Raw genomic sequence first — 21,060 nt, forward strand, 5'->3', positions numbered from 1 at the left:
CTTTAAATAAATCATATTCTCAGCTTAACTTATATGTGGAGAGTTCTGAGCATAGTTTGTATCGATGTCTGGCACATGAAAGAGAGAATGTAACATATTATGCCCGGTGTGATTATGACAAATTAATAATACCTACCCACAAGCATTCAGTGGTGTTTAAAAAAAAAGATCTATGTAAATGTATAAAATATTATTTTTATTTTCTTTATGGCAGTGTTGTTTATTATTGCTTTAAATATTTATAGGCGGACGTAGAAATGGGGATGGTCGATCAAAGTTCTCCGGACCTTGGTCTAGATAATGTTTTTACTTCTGAAAATGTAAATAAAAACTTAGAGCATTCAACACATTCCACTGGCAGCCAGCAAGCAGGTATTTTATTTTTCTTTAGGGCTATAATTCTAACTTTATTGACAAGACATGTAGGGATATTAAATGTACGGCGGTGTTGTGGGGATTTCCATGAAAATGTCACTATATCAATTATCAAAAAGTAATAATAATGACCATTATTTATTTATGACGCATCATTTTTATTTTAAGGTCCAAGTACCAGTTACAATTATAAAATTTTGGAGTATAGGGAATACAGGAAGATAAATGCTATTACCCACCCAGAATTATGTGTAACGGTAGTAGATGTGCTACTGGATTTAATTGAAAGGTGAGTTATTTTATTATACTATGAAATATCACACATCCAATGTAAGACTTTAAAAACTTAAAAAATACTATTCTGAGAAAATTTGATTTAAAGTTTTATTTGATTCCTGCAAATTAAAATATTTCAAAAAAGGTGGGTCGCAAGCACAAGCAAGGCAAAAGGAAAAAGTGACGGATGAAAAACTGGCATCCTGAGGGGGGAGAGTAGCGTCAAATCTTAAGAAATTTAAAAAAATCCCAGGCTTTAATTTTATTTAACCTTTGCATCACTCGTGATGGCGACCTTCCCAAACATGGCAAAATTTGGTCCTGGAGGGGGGCAGGGGGACGCCAGCTATTTTTCTACTCTTAGGGGGTCACGTATTTAAAAAGGTTGAGAAACACTCTTAAATTTTTATTTTTATTTATTTAACATATTTAATAAATCACAAAATTTTTACAAAAGAAATACATAAAACGAAAGTACATATGAAGAAAACAAAACAAATACCACATCGAAAAAGAGGAAACCTCTTGTGTTTGGTGTGGGAGAATTACATAGCCTTAAAATGCATTAAAACATTGTTTCCATTTTGTTTTCTAATACAAATAAATTTTAACTCAAAATCGTATATTCTTACATTATCATTGAGTATAATTTTAAAAAATTCAAGACGATAACTTTTTTCTGAATTATTATGCAAAATGTTTTTTTTAGACTAGTATTCATTTACCAAGTAAATATGAACTTTTTAAACCTTTCCACATTGTTAATTCGAAACTGCCATTTTTTGAGTTGTAGCATTGGGAGTGCGAAGTATACATAATATTTATAATTTTAAATTAGAATTTTTACTGAAGCATATTTTTTTAAGGATTTTAAAAAGTATCGGAAGTTCAGATGTCGATCCTGCAGAATTATCTCAAATGATGTCGGTTGTAAGTTCTTGTATTGGTAAATTATCTACAAGCTTCCACCAGGATATTAACTGCTCATCTGGCAATGGACTAGTTACACAAATTCTAAGTAGTCCCGCTGTGGAACTTTTGAGGAAAAAATCAACAAATTTGGAAGGTAACTAACCAATATATATTTTTTTATGTTTTTACTCTTTTTTTAGAAACAAGATTGAAATAACAGCCCTTTACCAAAAATGTTCAATAGTTCAAATATTCTTCATTCCAATACCTACCCCTTATTCCTTTACCGAGAATCTGTAGTCTGGACACATGTTAGTAGATGTATTTTAGGTACTTGTCATTTAGTGTAAGCTTTGGTAATATTTAAAATATTTATTCTTACTTTATTTTAAAGCCTTGAGGAAGGAACAGTTGTGGTCTTTTATTAAATTTATTTTGGTAATTTTACAAAAAAAAACATTAAGTTAAAGGCTTCTAAAAGCCTCCTAAAGAAAGTTAACTAAAGTATTCCTAAGGAATATACTAAGCAGATTAATGAGGGGGCAGAACGATGTATGCACAAGGGTCAATATGTCTTTTCCACCAAATGGATCCCCTCAATGTATCTGTTCTTTTAATTTTTAATAGAACTGAAAAAAAGAAAACAAAATAGAAGTATGTAACAAAATAATACCGTATATTAATATATGAACGGCCCAAAAAACGCCATTTTGAGAAATTGCAATTTGAAAGTTTGGAGACCAAGGAAAAATCAAATTTTTGTGTTTTGTGGGTTTACGTACACAAAATAATTCATTCATGTCTTAATAATTTGATTAAGTGACTTTTGCTTGTTTATAATCTGGACAATGCAAGCTATGAGAGTTAGTGAAAGGAAGGAAATATTAGAAATAATTATTGTAATGTTTTGGTACTCCACTTTGCCAATCTACTAAATCAACTTTTTCAAGGAGACAGTAGAAACTGTTTTTAAAATCAAATCTAACACTACTCCGATCTGCAGCACTGTTCTTCTTCAGAAATCTCGCCTACTATTGATCTTACGCGTATCCTATGATTAGGGAAAATCCAATAAGAGTTATAAATCCCTCCATACGAAAGTATAATTTTTGCCAAAATTTGGCGGTAATGCATGCACTCCGATCAATGATATGATTATGTATTTTATTCTGTTAAAAATATATCTCATTATTGATTGGCATATACTGTTTCTTTTACAGATTTGCAGCGAAGTTTATTGAAATTAATATACACTCTTTCTTCAAAAAGCATAGATCCTTCAGAATTAAAGTTATACCTGGAAATGTTTACCTCTCCCGAAACTCCCCTGAATGTTCTTTTGGAACCCCTGTGTGAACTGGCGGAGAAAGCCGCTTCAAATATACCTGATTTTATTGTCTGCTTTCCTATTGACCGATTTCCTAAGCGTAAGTAAAACATGTATAAATAGAATAAAATAGTTTATCTGCATAGAGTATGTAAAGTGATCACTCAAACCAATCAATGTAGGGTCATAATCCTGTAAATGGCTAGATTTCCATATCGTCGGTGATATTGCAATGCCGCGTAACCTGTTTTGTTTTACTGCAATGAATTCATTACTAGGGGCTAAAATCCTTAAGTTTTAAATTATCGCCATCTTGATTTTTAAAAAATTATAGTTTTTCTGATACTCCAGTGGTATTTTTGTTTGATAAAAATCATAAGTAATATATAGTATATTAACATAACAGTTTTTAGGTTCCCTCGCCAAAAAACTAAATTAATAGTTATGCGGTATTTCAGTATCACCTATGATATTTCCTTCTCAAAAAAGTTAGCCATCTTGGTTGAAAGTACCATAGGATTTTTTTTTTTAGAAAAATAAAAATGAGAATTGTAGCTTAGTTTCTTTTTTTTATAGAAATGTAATATAAATTAATGTAATGTGCAATAAAGTAGTGTTGCTTCTATGCTATTTGTTTATTCTTACTATATTTACAATTATTCAAATATCCTTGGTTATATGCAAAATGTGTTGAACATTATTGACATGTTTTGTTTATTGTAGGTTCTGAATCTTCTACCAGCATTAATAGAAATAAAGATGTTTCACAGATTGAACAGTTTATTAAGACTTTACACCATCAGCATCAAAATTCTGGTATACATTTACTTCTTTCTTGTGGCTTACCTTGCATAATGAATTAATAATAAAATTTATTTTTAACTATTTTTTATTTGCAGGTATTAATTCCCCTTGGTCAGAAATGGGTTTGTGGTGTCCCATAGAAGGTGTGAATTGGGGGCTTTGGTTGCAAGGTTGTTCTGTATCAGTTTGGTTGAGAGTTCAAGAAATTCAGTCCCCTCCGACCAAACTTGCTGATTCTTCTCAATCCAGTCAAAATGATGGTTCATCCAGTGATGTTCCAATAGAAAAAAGTTCTTTCGGAAAATGTAAATTATATCTTTTTACGTACACCTGTGGCAATCAAATAACGATACTTCGCACCTTCCACCGCCCAGCCGCATCGGGCAAGGTTGTAATTGAAATGTCGTTGACCTTGGTACTTCTTCAGTTACTTCTTGCTTTAGTTTGCTTTCAAGCGTGGGTTCTAGAGGATACTATTGTGTGGTTGTGACGCAATCATGGTTGACATAAAAATCGAGCAGCGAATTGACCTTCAGAAATTCATTGTGAAATTTGAAAATCGCCAACAGAATGCTTACAAATGTTGAAGCGGGTGTTTGGTGATAATGTTATGCCACATGCTCTGGTTTTTGAATGGCAGAAACAGTTTTCTGAAAGAAGAAGCGTGAATGATCGAGTCAAAATTTAAGGCAATTATGATAGTTTTTTTTTCAAAATCAAGGGTGTTATCATGACTGACTGGGTATCTGAGGGCCAAACAGTCAATCAGAAATACTACAAAGAGATCCTAATCGAGCTAAGGGAAAGAATATGGAAGAAAATTCCGGATTTGTGGAAGAACGAGTCATGGATTCTGTACTAAGACAACGCGCCAACTCACAATTCCCTATCTGTGAAATCAAATCACATATCTCACACCAGTCTCATTATTTAATTGCCACACCACGTACCTTAACGTTACTACTAATAATGTGAAATAAATTCTAAACACAGCTTTTATTTTAGTTGTCAAATCTATTGTCAAACCAGAGAAAAACCAACCAACAACTAAAGATGTTCCCAATTTAAAAAACTCTCACTCAAGTATTCTCCATATGATGTCTATCGGGCACGATTCTCTTATTTTAGAGTTTTGGATAAATACAAAAAATGGTGAGTCACTTGTTCACATTTTGGAGTGAATATTTTTTGGTAAGTATTCACTGAGTTTTATTTTTTTCTCTTATTATAGGCGATCTGTTGGTAAAGCTTACTCGCCCCGAACAAGACAACATTTTGTCGGGAGAAACATTGGTTGAGGGATGTCTTCCACTGCACCAGTGGAATCACTTGGCTATGAATATCAAAGAAGTTATGCAGAAAAGAAAAATATCAATTGAGGTAAGTTTGTGTACGCAACTATAATATTATACATACAAAATGCATGTATAAATAAAATAACTAACTGAAAAGTTATGAGTTGTAATGAATGAACGGTGGCAATATTATTTATTTAATTTGGTTCATTTACAAGATTTAATTTCAAAAACTGATTGTTACTTTGAAAAAAAAATGTTATTGATCGAAATGAAAAATTATTTTTGTATTTTTCTGTTTGCCAAACTTGCAACCCTATGAAACTAAAATTAAAATACAGTTACAAAGAGCACTAAAATTCTCTATTGATTCTGAATAAAAATATCAATATTGTAGGTGCCTTCTTCGTGACTAAAATAAGCAGAATAGAAAAAAATGTGTGTCACTCCATGCAGATGTGATAAAACTCTGTACCCTTTGTTTTCATGTTGTTTTATAGACATAAAAAATATCTGATATGATAATTTTGCTTTGTTCAGGAATAAACTTTATGTTTTACCTTTTTTCTCTAGATTACCATATTTGTGAATGGTTCTGAAAGTCACACCGTCACTGTTCCTCTGAATGGGATCCTTCTCCGAAAGGCTCGACCCGCTTACTTCATGTTGGGCCATACAACTCGGACTGGGAATGAGGCCTCTAGCAGGCCTATGGGCTCTTGGTACCTCTCAAGTATAACTGTTTTTAGAGCTCCCGTGTTGACCAGACCGACAGTTTTATATTTGATGGCATTCGGGCCAAATGTAGACGCTCTCTCGTCTTGCCAGGTTTGATATTTTTATCAAAATTTATTTCAGACATAACATATTATCTTTTATTATTTATACACTATATTATTTCATTTTCCAGGTTGGCAATCTTATTCCAAATTTCATACCGCTCTTTGTACCAGATATAGTTTCATCTAATTTAGATTGGGATCAGGTAATTTTAACAAATATAATTTTAACCATAGAATATTAATGAAAAAAATATTGCTGACTTTTAGTCGCCATATTGTTGGTGTATGTGTTAAAAATGAATTGGAGTATTTGAGCCCTGAGTTTGGTTACATTGTTAATATTTCCCAATTGTTTATTTCCGTTTCAGATATTGGATTTATCTTCTTTGAATGTTCGCGAATTGCAAGAAAATTTGTTATTGAAGTATTCAGCTCATAATCTTTCGATCATAGATATTTATCATCAAAATACATCCAATCCTTCAGGTAAGCCTAATTGTCTCCGGGCTGTAGACTGAGAAAATCTTCTAACTCTAGTTTCGCCATTAATCTTATTGCCAACTCCTAAAACAAATTGTACTGTATTTATTTTTGAAAGTTGTACAAATACAATTGAACATCTAGTTATATCTTGACTAAATTAAAAATAATTTAAAAAACAAAACATTGTTAAAAAATCCAGACGCTTTCCGATGGCACTTTACCCATATGGATGTTTGTTTTTAACAAAAGTCATCGCCATCCCCCGAAACGCATCCTTATCTCTTTTGGCAACTCATTAAATATCTCAAGTCCTTTATGATACAGATTGTTTTAAGTTGCCTGCATTCTTAAATTAAATATTATTGCAGTGTTTGGAGGACTGGTGCCGAGTATGAAGGTCAGCGCCAGCAGTGTTCCAGTCCCTATAACAGCTAACTGGACTGGTTTAGCTTTACCGAGTCAACACAAAGGACTATTGCCCTCTGTCTATTTGCTCGGTGGACCGCATATTCTTCTTTTCTTATTTGCTCGAGTATGTGAACTTTTATACCCAGCTACTACATATTTATTTTAAACCACTTTGTAATAAGAACCTCTGTAGACTTCAGTATTTATAATGGTGCCAAAATTTTGTTTAACAATGTATCAAAAACATGTGATCACGGGTCTAACGCATAGCTATTTTTATTTTCATAATGTAAAGTGGATTTAAATTTGTTTTGAATGTGAAATACAAAAAATAATAATTATAGTATTTTGAACTCTTATTATTATTTAATTTTGCTTTCAGAAATATTTTTTTCCATTTCCGTGTGTTTAATTTAATGTATGAAAACCATTACTTTTACAGACAGTTATTATATGTAATTATTAAATAATTATAATTATGATTTTTTAAAATTTATTTATAAACCCTTACGGATTACATTCATTTCACAAAATAATTTTTCTTTTATAAATTCATATTCTATTGTTAACGATAATATTTTAAAGATCTTTTGTAAATGTTGTCTGAGTCTTTTGTTTAGTTTTGTCTGGTAGTTAATTGTATAATTTTAGTCCCAGGTTTATTAGTGTTGACTGTCCTTGTCTCGTTTTAGAATGTTGTGTATGATATTGTTATAATATTCTCATACTGTGTTTTTTTTAAAAACATTTTTTTCAAGTTTTAATTCTTCGTCTACAATTACATCAGTGGCTAATTTATGAATAAGCTTTATGGATTCTAGTTGAAAGAGTTCAGATATATTTAATTGTTTAGTTTGTTTAAATATTTCTTTAGTCACTCTTAGATATACTAAATTAAATATTTTATTTTGCTGTCTTTGTAGTCTGTTTATGTCATTTTTATTTCCTGCTCCCCATAATAGTAGCATATAACATATTTTAGTTTTTACATAGGCTTCATACATTAGAGTTGTTTCCATTTTTGGAACAATGTTTTTGATTTTGAATAAAAGACTAGGTAGTGCCGCCACTTTACTAATTAAATTATTGATATGAATTGTCCATGTTGATTGTCTGTCTATTTATTGTTAGTCCTAAGTATTTAACATGTTTTATTTCAACTAGTTGTTCATCATTTAAGGTGAAAAATGCTGCATTCAACTAATACAAATATCGTTTTAGTTTTAAATGCACTGTTTTCACCACATTGTATTTTTCTCATCTAGGTTGTTGAAATGAATGGCAGTGCAGAAGAGCAAGGAAAGGCGCTGAGTTTATTGCTTCGAGTTAGTTTCTCTGATACTCGACTCCACTCTGTTTTCCAACAAGATGACCTTCTCAATATGTTACAGACTGTTTTCGCTTCTGAAAAATGTCACATGGGATACCACTTCTTAAAGGTAAATCATTCTGTACTAATGAGGAATTTATGAGGAAGTTTAGTGGTTTTTTCAGTTCAGTGCTGCAGAGCAGCGTTTGTTTGATATTTTAAAATACATATTACTATTTGTTACCAACAAAGTCTAAAGACTTTTCCGTGGGACACATTTTTTTTTTATGACAGGTTTATTTTTCATTATTTTATTAATGTTATACAAATTTATTTACTAACAGGCACTATAAAATATGTAGAAGATATTTCTTCAGTTCGTTTTTGTTCATTTGAAGATCTTTCATGTTAATGATGGTTTGTGGGAGATCATTGAACAACCTTGGAATAATGCAATTCGATGTACGTTCTCCGAAGTAATTTGTAATTCGGGAAACGATCAGGGAGCCCTTAGTTTTTAATCTAGTGTTGTAAGTGTGAGAAAATCTTTTTATATTCTGGATCAACTACTTGATCTACAATCAATTTTGAGTCACAAAGTTGTTTTTAAATTTTTTTAATTGTTAATAGGTTATTAAACTACGCCAAACAATATTTTTCATTTTTATGTATCGTATTTTCAGCGCTATGATTTTTTTCAGTTAAGTATTTCTGAAATTACTCCGCGTGTGACGTCTCAAGTTCTCTTCTGCTTCTTCTCAGTCAGTTCTGCTGATTAGTCCATTGTCTTACCGTAAGCCGGAAATCTTTCCCAACCTTATCATGGGTTGATTCATATGAACTAGTGATGTTGTTCGAAGTAGTAGTTTTTAAAAAAAAAAAAACATGCATTTTCATGAAACTTTGCCGTATAATTTAATGCTATAATTTTTGCCGTGCGTAAGAAAACATTTTTTGTATCCAATTTCCCGTAGAGATGAAATTTTTCATTTACATTGAAATGCGCTTTTTCTTTTTATTGTGCCTCATATGAGGCTTATTTTAAAACACCCTCGTTTTTCCTCAAATTCAATGGTAGCCATTTCTTTCCCACAGGCAATGTTGGATGCCGCTTGCAATACACCAATTTTGTCAAAGGATGGAAACAAATTCAATTTGGTTAAACAGACAGATGTCATTATTGTGTGCCCGCAAATACTAGATGCGTTGCTGAAGGCATGGATTCACCTGGATAGAAATTCAAAGGTAATTTAAGTTATTTTAATCTAAGGTTAATAATTTTTTTTGCAAATTGAATCAATCCAAGTATTCTGGCATTCGTATTGCACAGAAAAACAATGCAAAATCCCTTTCTTTGCAATTATTTGTTCTATCTTATAGATAGATAAATAAATATTCACAAGACATAATAAAACTGTGCAAACCTATTGACGATTTTTATGTATTTAAGGAATATTTATCAAAATAATAATGTGTATGTTTTATATATGCATGTAAATGTAAATATTAGAGGCGGTTCCTTAGTATGTGCATAAGTGCAGTGCACTGCCAAGTAAATATATACAAATGTAAATAAATTAATAATTGATAGTAAAAATATGTAATACAAAGAAACAGGGATTCATTGCAACATTATACTCAATACTAGCGCCAGAGATTTAGCGAGATCAACTCTAATGGATGATTTTCTCATCTTGTCACCGTGCATATTTTTTTGCATAATCTTTTACCCTGAATTTGTAGGAAAAATACCATATTTGCTAAAACTGTGATTTGAAGTAAGAAGTTCGTTTGTAACGTGTCATTTTGAACATGCATAATGACATAACGTTAGTACAAATTTAGTTGATTTGGTGACATGTAATATGTGCCTAATGTTAGTGGGTATAAAATAGTATGCAAACAAAAACAATGGCGAATTTAGCGTTCCTGGTTCCGAGTTCTTATGCACGGCCTGTCATAATATTATTATCGCTATTTACCATATCAGACTTTTCATATTGTTACAATATACAAGTTGTCAAAATGTAAAAAAATACGTTATTTCGTCACATTAAATATTTACATTTTTTACTTCATTTAAGAAAACTAAATTGTTTTTTTTTTTTGGAAAATCAAAATATATATATATATATATACGAGAGGTGTGTTCAGATAATAATGAGAATTTTGTAAGTTTGGAGAGTCCGATAGTCATTTTTTTTATTATGTTGAAGTTTGCTAAAGTTTTCAGCTGTATTCATTGTGGCAGCCGCTAAGGTTATATCTATCTATATATCAGGGGCGAATCGTCAAAGTAAGCGATTATGCACAGCTTACCATTATATTTGACTTTAAATAATAATAAATTATAGTAACCATGTTTACGGGCAAAAAAATGAAGTTGTCATTTATTATAAATCACCGTTTATATCTTTCTACAAAAAAAAAACTATGAAGCGCGCCCAGCCTATTCTTACTGAATGATGAAACTAGCCGATTACCTCAGCTTATTCTTCCATACAAAAAAGTACACTGTATTTTTCGTCTTTAACCCAAGTCGGCTTTTTTAGTACTAAAACAAACTTGCAGATTACAAATATTTTTAGGAGATTCTCTATTTGGAAACTAGTATTTCGAACATTATTTCCGAAGGACTATTTTTCTTTGATGGGATACCGTTGAAATATTATGTATCACATAGGACAGGTGGCGTTCGCAGTGGCCGTTTTAGGCATTCGGCCAGTGCTCAAGTCTCGACAGTACTGTCAATGACAGATCATAATGGAAATATCTGCGGAATGTCATTGTTGTGGTATTTGTTAATAAACTTTTGTGCAAGTATTGTATTAAAATAGTGTAGAATAAAGCCACGTTTATCGCGTGGTTAATAATAATTGTTGTTTGAGTTGATTTTCACAGAATTACAAAAAATAGTCATTTTTAATTACATTACTTACATGTTATGTAAGTACTTATATGCAGTACAAATGAATGAACATTTTTAATAGATTACCTATAAAATAAATCACGGCTCGCCACTGCTATATATAGATTTTTTTTACAGTAAAAAACCTTTTTTAATATTTTATATGAATGAATATGTTTTATGAATAAAATAAAATAAATAAGGACACACATTTAATTTTTTATACAAATTACAAAATACTTCCATTGAAAACTTCCACTAACAAACTGTTTTAAATAATATTAACTTTTTTTATTTTAGGGGTTTTTCTTTATGAGCAGTTCTAAAGATGATAGTAACCACGTTGAGAAATGTGAAAGGGAAAGTAAAGACGGCGATGCAAATTTAAATTCCGACTCAAGTGACAAATCAGTATCCTCGGAAGATGGCGGCGGACTGTTGGGGTCCCTGTTATTCACAATGGAAGCTCTACTGAGAGATGATCACCAATTCCGTTCCTTCAATGTCTACCAAATGAACAGAGTTAACATGGTGGAATGTTTACTTATGTTCTGTAAAGTAAGCTAATTGTAACACTTTTGCACTTAAATTAATAAAACTAAAATCAGTATTTTCCAACTCATGTACTTCTTTTTCGAGGATAATTATTTTTAATTCATGGTAACAAAATATGTCTCCAGCTGGTTTCAGAGTAGTAATACTCTTTCAACTTTGTGAAATTTATTTTTTATTTAGTCTCCTAAAACATTCTTAAGCTACTATACTTTGAGATTACATACTAATAAAGAAATTTTACAACAAATAATGGTAAAAATTATGATCTCGATATTATAAAATTTTAAAAATGAACATAAAAGTATATTTACTTCTTACTTTATTTTTTTAATGAAAAATGCACACAGACTTTGGTATTTATTTATTTCACATAAAACTTTATTTTATTTTATTCAGAAAACATACAGTCATACAAAATAAGTTTTTTTTTTTTTTATATTAAGGCAATCCATCCTAAGAAGGATGATTTCTGCCAAGAGTAAAATTTATTTAAAGGAATAAAAATCAAAAAACATTTTAAAAAAAAAACTAAAAATTTATCATATAAAATTTGAAAACAATAATTTTTTAACATAAAAAGACCAATTAAGTTTTCATAAATTAAAAAAATATAAACATTAAATGTCACAAAAAAAAAAAAAAGAATTTTAAGTGAGAAAAAAATTATTGTTGACATTTGCGTTTTCCATGGAGGTAATAAATTAAAATAAATAAAAATACCGAATGTACACTCCGAGCCATCCACGCACACACATGAACGCACATATAAAACATACACAAACATATACATTACATGCGGCACATATACATAGCATAAACCACTCAAGATACACATTCAGCAACTATCCCAAATAATTGACCCCATGAAGAAATTTTCTGTACAAATGCAACGTGCAGTTAAAAATGTCTACATCAATACTGAGTCCGTTATAATTATATTTTTTCTTTTCTATACGTACACTTCACTGGGCATAACCCGTGTCGAGGCATTCATTTACATTATTTTTATATCATGTTCTAGTACATAATAAATAAATATAATATAACAAATAACACTGTATGGATATAACCATAAATTATAAATAGCAGACTTACTGTTTTGGTGGGGTGGTTCTCGGGACCCAATTCCAGAAGCCATTTTTTAACAAGTACTTTGAATTTCTGTTTATTTGTATTTAATTTTAAATCAAGAGTGTAAAATTGTTGAAATTTTGAGAGCAAGGTACATGTGACTCCTCTGACCAAACGATGTTGCCATTTTAGGTGGCACGAATAGTTGTCTCTTTTTTAAAATCTTGTTTCATATTTTGTATTGTATTTACTCCCACCATTTTTATGTGTATGAAGGAGAAGTGCCCTAGCGTACAGTCTCCTGACATCCAGAACACCTACTCATTCAAACACTAAACATATAGTGATGTTAAAAGGTTATATCTGTTGTTTTTCCAAAACTGACATGCTCTTTCATAGGACAAAAGGATATATCTCTCTAGAGCTTCTTTCAAAATGGCCATATTCAAATGTGAGTTTTATCCGTTCTTGTCACACTTTAAGCCATGTTACGGAAAAAAATACATATTTGCTTGTCCTGTACAGTTTAGAAAATGACAAAAATACCCTTTTGCCATCCTATTACCGGGTTATTATTTTCTACAAAATATTTTTAAAAATACAATAAATTATTATTGTTTCAATTCTAGTTTTAACACTACAAAAAAAACATAATATTTTAAAATTTTTCAGGAACGTTTCTTAAATTCTGATATGGAAAGACTAAGCGATGCTGTGAGCTGTAGTTTGGTAGAATTGATCCGATCATTAATGGGAAGTCCTCCAATTATGCATCACGTTGCACTGCTTACCGATTTCCTTGTACTCATGCACCAGGTAAAATGTTCCTCTAAATTGTATGTATTATAAAACTCCATTTTTGTCCATCTCGTGGAGAAATGGTTAGCAAATTGACTAGTTGAACATGAAATATTTATTTTTAAAAGATTGCCCGTAGTTTGACAATACGCTGTAGATACCGCACTTTGGCTTAACAATGCTTAATCAATTCCATTAGTTGAATTATGTCATATGAACTTATTTTGATTTTTTTATTGATGTTGCTTCCCAAGGAATTGACAAAAAACATTTTTAAACGAACAGTTTTTTATTTGTTCATTTTATTAATAATACAAAATACGTTATTTTATTTTATCGTTTTAATTTTTTTAATTAATGTTTTGAATGAAGGGTCAACCTAACTTCTCACCATATTCCTACTATTAGTTTGCAAGGAATATAACAAAAAAACTTTCAAGTAATTTATCTCAAAACCAGCCCTTTTAAGATACAACATATTGCCATAACACGGGAGAGATGTTTTAACACAATTTAAAATATTTCATATTGTTCGCATAGGATCTGTAGCATAGGATTTGTAATCTCGCCTTTATGTTACAAATTATTGAGTCCTATGCATAATAATAATGATTTTGAAACTAAATTTTTAATACAAACGAACATCTAATTTTAAGATTTTACAGATGGTTAAATCTAATGTTGCAATTTATGTTTTTTTTTTAAATATTGATACATAATATTGCAGTTTTCATATTCACAAACTTATGGCTTTTTAGGTTGTGCCATGGTAACTAACACAGGGAAAAAATCTAGTAAATTTAAAGAAATAACTACATATGAACATAGTTATACAGAAAGCAGCCAGCCATAGAAAAGTGAAACTGAGATAATAGCCATTTTGTGAAAAGAGTGAATTATAAAATCTACACAATAGTTTGAATGTTTTTGACTTTAACAAACGATAAACAATGAATACATAAGTTTTTTTTACATATTACAAACAAGAATCTTATTGTGTATTTGACCAGTTTACAAGATTTTTAAAGTACCATAAGATTTTTCTAGTTTTGTGAGTGTTTTCTGCAAATTGAGAAATGCCGTTTTTGTGATCGACACCTTTTTCTGGAGGTGATTAAAACAGTTTTTTATATGAAAGCGATCTGGCTGTTTTTAGCAAAACATAGAATCGTTCTTACTGCACCCGATAACATCAATATCTAATTTTTCTGAAATTGTGGACTGGCTGCTTTCTGCATAACTACGTTCATATGAGGGTATTCGAAGCAAACTTAGAAACCTCCATTGAAGGAGTTTCTGAGATATTTGAAAAAACTTTGAAAAGTGTCATATTTCAATTATTTTCTTCATGACAATTGAGATTTCCCTTAAAAAATGTTAAAACAAGACACATCTTTTTTGAGTTATGCCTCTATTTTATCGAACATGCGATGTTAATTTTTTTTTTTCTTAAATCACAACACGCCAGAAGGCCCAATCACAACACAGAGCACCCAGGCTTGAGAAAAATCATATTCAATTTTTGTGTTCTCACCGGGGATCGAACACGGAACTTTCCATGCGTGAGTTAAGCGTCTCGACTACCACACCACGAAGGCCACTGTAAATTCTATCTCTATTCTAGTAAACCGATGTTTAATTTTTAGGCCAGCGCGACATTCATAACGCATTCCAGATCAAGTTTCTACTTTCTTCTGACGGACATAACCCAGTCGAGCTCAAACTATAATTCCAATTTACTCGGTCTGCCACTGCCTTTTACTGCCAAAAGGAGAAACAGGAAGAACCCTCGAAGGCGGAGACTGAGCAGCTCGGCCAGCTACTCTGACAGAGAAACCCTCGGAACTCCACTGAAGAACATGTCTCTCAACCAGAGTGACCGTAAGAATCCCTTTGAAGATGTGTACGAAATGGTTTCTTGCGAGCAGATTGCTGATATAGAAAATACTCCTGTAAATGATAATCAATTGCCGACGACATCTGCCTTAGAAATGTCCAAAGCTACAAAAACAATCACAAATCTACATGTCCGAAGAAAAACATCCAGAAAAGAAAAGAGGTATGCATATAACTTTTTTTTAAAATTAAGATTTCTGTGTCCGGGTGGATGTGGAATCGGTTCTAAGTCTGTAATAGAACCAGAACCGTGGACAAGTGTTTTCGGCTCGATGGCTACTCGAGTGATGGCCTCGTACTTTAGTGGTTGGAGCATTTGCCTTCCATGCTCGAGGTCCTATGTTCGATTCCTGACAGGGTGGACATGAAATATTGATTTTAAAGGTAGTTCTACACTGCAATATTGAATTTTTCATGGACTTGCACCTTTCATGACTGATCAAGATACGCTGCATAAGTACTAATGCAGTACTTTATGAACCACTAAGTACGGTTAGGGAAACGATGTATATTTTGATTATTTTTTTGCAACATAACAGGCCAGGAGGCCTAATTACAGTGGTGAATTACAGCACAAAACACCTGGGCTTGAGAAAAATCAAATTGAAATTTTGTGTTCTCACCGGAAACCGAACCCGGAACCTTCCGTGCAATATGAAATAAAAATCACCAATATAAAAATCTTCATTTTGATTCAGCAATTATGAACTTAATGTTAATCTTCTCAATGAGACACGGGCAAACTCTGAATTTAAGTTTTTTTTCTCCAAAATTTAACATTTCGTGGCCGTTATATAAAAGTTGTAAAAATGTTGAATAGAAAATGAGAATCAAGATGTCGAATCTCGGACCTCTGATCGATAAGTCCCCTACACTGCTACAAGAGCCCAACCTGATTCAATTTACTACACAAATAACTATATATTTTTTATATCATATTGTAAGGTTATTTAAGTATCTACATTTAAGTGAATTGTTTGAAAGAGAATAAAAAGGTTTCAACATGACACACATACAATAATTATTACACTGTAACACGGTAATACATTTAACATTGTAACAAGCTAATAAATATTACATTGTAAAGTATTAAGGTTACTCATAGATTTTAAAACTGTTATGTTTGCTATCTCGTTAATTCTGTCCATTTATTTATAGGAAAAGGCATCGTTCAAGAAGCAGAAAAATGTCGTCAATATTATCATTACCTGGAACTAGTAAAGATAGTGATGATAAAATGTACAATTTACAAACTGGTAAACAAACATGTTTTTATAAATTGATTACAATATTACATATATTACAATCTGAAGCTCGTATTACATGGATCAGAAAATGGTAAAAGTTCCTTCGCAGTTTATTGTACAATAATTTTTGTGCCAAATCTTGGGTGAGTTTCTAGGATCGAAAATTGCATGTAAGCGTGTGCAGTACGTAGATGTTTTCGGCGCCATGACAGATAACAGGCAGTTTCCCAGTTTACAAAACGAGCTATCGTGTGACAATGTGACTACTGAAAATGAACATTTTCATATTCTGCCATCAAAAATCAACATCTGGTTCTAAAATAACATGGACATTTACACCTTATTAAAAGGCAAGCATGAAGTGAAAAGGTGCAATGAAACAAATAAGACAGAGGGTAAATGACAAGTAACTATAAATTAATGCACGTTGACAGTTGAAGTTGACAGTTACCGGAGGGAGGGGGATGTGCAATTTTTATGCACGCGCATATCTTGTTCCGAATATTTGTTGAAAAATAGGACACGTAATTTTTCTGAATTTGAACCCAAGTTCTGTTTGTTTTTTTTTTCAAATTTAAAAATTAGCACCTAAAGTTAAAAAATGGTAAATGTCATTCGAATGGAAATTTTCTGTTCTACAAGATATTATGTTTGCTTTTACGTTACATCTATTATATTATTTGATTATGAGCCTTCGAAATGAGCATTTCGGCACCTGTTTCTGTTCGCATTCAATCGAGGGAATAAAGCTGCTTGTGATATTTGCGCTGTGTACGGTGAAGATGCTATGAATTATTGACTATTTTGTAGTAAAGTAATGAAGGAGAACACATCATCATCATCATTTTCTTTCCGCACCTAATGGTGCATAGGGCACTGCATTGGTACACCAATCGCAGCGTATCTTGATCATTATTGACTAATTTGTTGTAATGTTTTTTGTTGTGTCCTCTCATTCTCTTCATTTGGAAAAAAACTAACACAACTTATGTTAGCATCTAATATATTACACTACACTATATTCATTAGCTTAAATCTTGCACAAGATCTTGTACCATTTTCTGACTCATGTAATACGAGTTCAAGATAAATACAGAAGAGTGGGCACTAAATAAGTTTTATTTGCATTTCAAACGGTAAATTAAGTTTGAAATATTCGATTTCATTATTATTTAGGAAAATTTAATTTTTGTATTTGTGTTAAATGAATATTTTATTGTTATAAGATTGTTCTCGCACTTAATGAAAAAGTTCAGTGCTACGGAAAAATGGATATTAAAAATGTTTTCTTACACTTACGTGCTTCAAAATTTCTTGAAAATGTATAAAAAAATTATTAAAAAAAAAAAAAAACTAAACTTGAATGACGTCACTAGTTCTTCCAAATCAACCAATGATGGAGTGTTGTGATAGATTTCCGGTTTACAGGAAGCCAATTCACCAATCGGCAGAAGTCACTTAAGAGAACTTGTGACGTCACATCCGGACTAATTTCAAAATGTCACAACTTTAAAAAATCATATCGCTGATAACACGATACATAAAAATATTTAAGAAAAATTTTTGGCTTAGTTTGATTATTAACAAATAAAAAGCCACTGAACTTCCTCATTAGATTGGTGTGTTTGTTTACAGGGAAAGACAATAGATCTTTAACTGACTCCCCAAATTCAGGTCTTACAAAAGACTATGTTGTAATTGAATCGGATGAAATTAATCCGGAGCCAGTACAAAATGATTCTATATCCATGTATCAACAGGTATGATTAAATATTTTATTTTTTAAGTTTTTTATGTTTTTTAAGTAATAAAATTATGGTCCAATAACTGAATACTTATAATTTTTTAGCTGCAAAGCCCCGTCCTGTTACATAACCTTAGAACTGGATCATCGAGAAGTTGGACAGTCTGCGAAGGCTTACTGTTATTACTGAGAGATACAATATGCATTATGCCCGATGCAATACTCAGTCAAGTAAGTCATCTGCTACCATTCATACTTTGAAGCGGTGTTTTCAACCTTAGAGATTGAAATAAAAAGCGAGGATTTCAGATCTGACACTTTTTTAACAATTTCAGAGAATCATGGTTTTATTTTTGAGACACAAATAACCAAATCATTTTCTAATTGAAGTATACTGCCGTAATAAGCAATTAGGCGGTTATTTGCAAAAGTCATATTTTGAGATATAATATACTTTTTAATATTTATCAACTTTATGCAAATTAAAAAAAACTGTAAATAATCATAAGTTAAAACACAGTATGTCAATTGTTTCTAAAGCATAAAACCTGTGTGTCATACATATCTACACTGAGTTTTTGCTTATGGATCTCTAGATATCATTTATTGCTTTAAAAAACTTGAAACCTAAAAAACATATCATTTTTATATAGCAAATGGTTCGAAATTTCCTGTAGAACATTCTCATATTTAACTCATTTTGTGATTTTTGTCAAAAAACTGCCTTTTTGCAGTATGTTTTTAGTTTCTATTGTCAATACTGAATAGAATGTTAGTTCAGAATTCCATATTCCCTTCTCGAAAATGTTTTCCCTCTCGGTTGAAATAAATTTAGAGTATACAGTACAGTAAGTACATTTGTTTAGATGATAATTCATTGCTATCCTACGAGGGGAGGTGTATGTTTCAGACTTCAAAAAATAAGAATCTAGGCAACTCAGAACGATTTGTACCATAAAGGACTTAAGATATTTAATGAGTTGACAAAAGAAATTATGGATGCTGGATCTATCGCACCGTTTTGTGGGATGTCGATTTAAAAAAAACCATCCATGTAAAAAGTCTGAATTTAATAACAATGTTTTTTTTAAAAATTATTTTTATACATACATATGTATGTTGTTTTTAAGTTTATATTTGATTTATTTACTTCTATGTATTAATATCTAACTGAACTGGATTTTTATAATTGTATTTATGTGAAAAACTGATTTGGCTTTATTTATGTTTTTTTATAATATTATGTATATTTTTTTGTATTGCTCTTGTTTTTCTGAATAAAAAAAAAATAAAAATTAAAAATAAGTGAGGGTTTAACTAACTTTTTTGTACAACTATCTAAAATAAATACATTATATACTTAAAAATCATGTATAAAATACCTTAAAAATAAAACATTTGGTAAAAAAAAAAAATCACTAAAGTTTCATACAAAATTACTGATTTATTTAGTGACTTATGTTGTATTCAGATAAAAGCGACAATATTTAATATGCAAAATAAAATATGTAAATTTAGTTGTTCTTCAAGCAGGTTTTTGGTGTTGTGCTTCACACCGAAATGCTTCTCATACTGGGGAACCACAAGGAGGCGTCCGTGAGGACGGGAGTAGTGAAGGTCATCTGTGCCCTCATCCAGAGGTGCTCAGCTGAGGAGCTGCGGATCCTGGAGCAGCGCTGTTACTTCTACCTGCTGGCCAATCAGATATCCCAGTACCCGGCCTCGCACGCCCTGGTATCCGCTTGCGCTTCTCTGGTCACGGGCCGCAGGGCGTCCCTTGAAGACCAGTTGGAGGTAAAATATTAATGTCTAACACTCACGTCTTTTTACACTAAGAAAATTGGTTTAGACTGAAATAAATTTCCAAGCCTAGTTGTCCATTCCATTTCGGTCAACCAATTCGAAAACCGTTTGGATACTTTTTTGAAGGAAGAAGAACGTAGACAAAAAGTAATATACGCACCAGCAAAGGCTGCCTGCCTATAACAAATAATAATTCATTCTGTGTTTTTTGGTATCTATAATATTAATACTCCAGAAAAGATCGATTGCTTCTGTTGCTCATAGGCCCGTTTCACATGTATCATGTCAATCCATTCAGCCCGGTAAAATTTGCGGGTGAAAATTTTGCTAAAAGAAATCAAGTGGAGATTAGTTGGCCTCATGGTGTACTGGTTCGTGTGTTTACTTGCCAATTAATAGATTAAATCATTTTTATGATGATTTATTAATCAATCCACCTTATGTTTTTTTATTGGGCCGGTAGGATTTTTGCAGTGTTGTAAAAACGGCCATACAGGAGTTTGAGCCTTATTATTGTGGTAAATCAGAATCATTTTTGCCTGTTAAAATTTTATCGCTGTAAGCTTCGAACGGAACAAGAAAATAAAAGAAAGGAATGTGAAATGAAACACTTTGTGTGAGAGAGAAAAGAGTCTAAATTTTCCCACTCATAACTTCAAACTGAACGCAGAAATAGAACTGTCTAAAAATGACAAATAAATTTGATTTATTTTGCTCTAATTTGTAATAAAACACTGTTCAAATGTCAGATTGTTGAGTAGCAAAAAGACTAATAAAACTATAAAAAATTAAATTATTATTTTTCTCAAGCCTGGGTATTCTGTGCTGTAATTCACCACTGTAATTGAGCCTCCTGGAGTGTTGTGGTGCAAAAATATACAATAAAAATAACTACTCATAATTTGTTTTAATGTGTATTTATATTCAGGTCTGTAAAAATGTATTGAAATATATGTATGTATAAATAAATAAAAATATTTATTGAGTAAAGAACATGTGTAAAATACAATTCTCATAGCTCTTCCATTAGTAGCCTTTTGATATGGCCACATTGAAGGTTTTGATTT

At 31.4% G+C, this 21,060-nt stretch overlaps 1 protein-coding gene across 3 annotated transcripts in view; it reads left to right on the plus strand.

Moving 5' to 3' along the window:
• Positions 1-21,060, plus strand: part of mv (lysosomal-trafficking regulator mauve) — a 64,939-nt gene that overhangs the window by 24,332 nt on the left and 19,547 nt on the right. Inside the window, exons 9-29 of one of the 3 annotated variants that reach the window (XM_088230852.1) lie at positions 246-372; positions 544-664; positions 1,518-1,717; positions 2,784-2,990; positions 3,614-3,706; positions 3,790-3,999; positions 4,700-4,846; positions 4,926-5,074; positions 5,563-5,817; positions 5,900-5,974; positions 6,140-6,257; positions 6,623-6,786; positions 7,928-8,101; positions 9,067-9,216; positions 11,180-11,437; positions 13,178-13,321; positions 14,950-15,362; positions 16,358-16,455; positions 18,082-18,206; positions 18,296-18,421; positions 19,709-19,984. In XM_088230852.1, coding sequence (XP_088086978.1) covers positions 246-372; positions 544-664; positions 1,518-1,717; positions 2,784-2,990; positions 3,614-3,706; positions 3,790-3,999; positions 4,700-4,846; positions 4,926-5,074; positions 5,563-5,817; positions 5,900-5,974; positions 6,140-6,257; positions 6,623-6,786; positions 7,928-8,101; positions 9,067-9,216; positions 11,180-11,437; positions 13,178-13,321; positions 14,950-15,362; positions 16,358-16,455; positions 18,082-18,206; positions 18,296-18,421; positions 19,709-19,984 — 3,630 coding nt within the window. The remainder of the gene's footprint in view (positions 1-245; positions 373-543; positions 665-1,517; positions 1,718-2,783; positions 2,991-3,613; positions 3,707-3,789; positions 4,000-4,699; positions 4,847-4,925; positions 5,075-5,562; positions 5,818-5,899; positions 5,975-6,139; positions 6,258-6,622; positions 6,787-7,927; positions 8,102-9,066; positions 9,217-11,179; positions 11,438-13,177; positions 13,322-14,949; positions 15,363-16,357; positions 16,456-18,081; positions 18,207-18,295; positions 18,422-19,708; positions 19,985-21,060) is intronic. The other 2 variants (XM_088230853.1, XM_088230854.1) reach the window with 2 other exon arrangements.

This window comes from Micrasema longulum, unplaced genomic scaffold (genome assembly GCF_059751315.1).
Source record: "Micrasema longulum isolate JH-2025_06_02 unplaced genomic scaffold, ASM5975131v1 h1tg000824l, whole genome shotgun sequence".
NCBI classification, from domain to species: Eukaryota; Metazoa; Arthropoda; class Insecta; order Trichoptera; family Brachycentridae; genus Micrasema; species Micrasema longulum.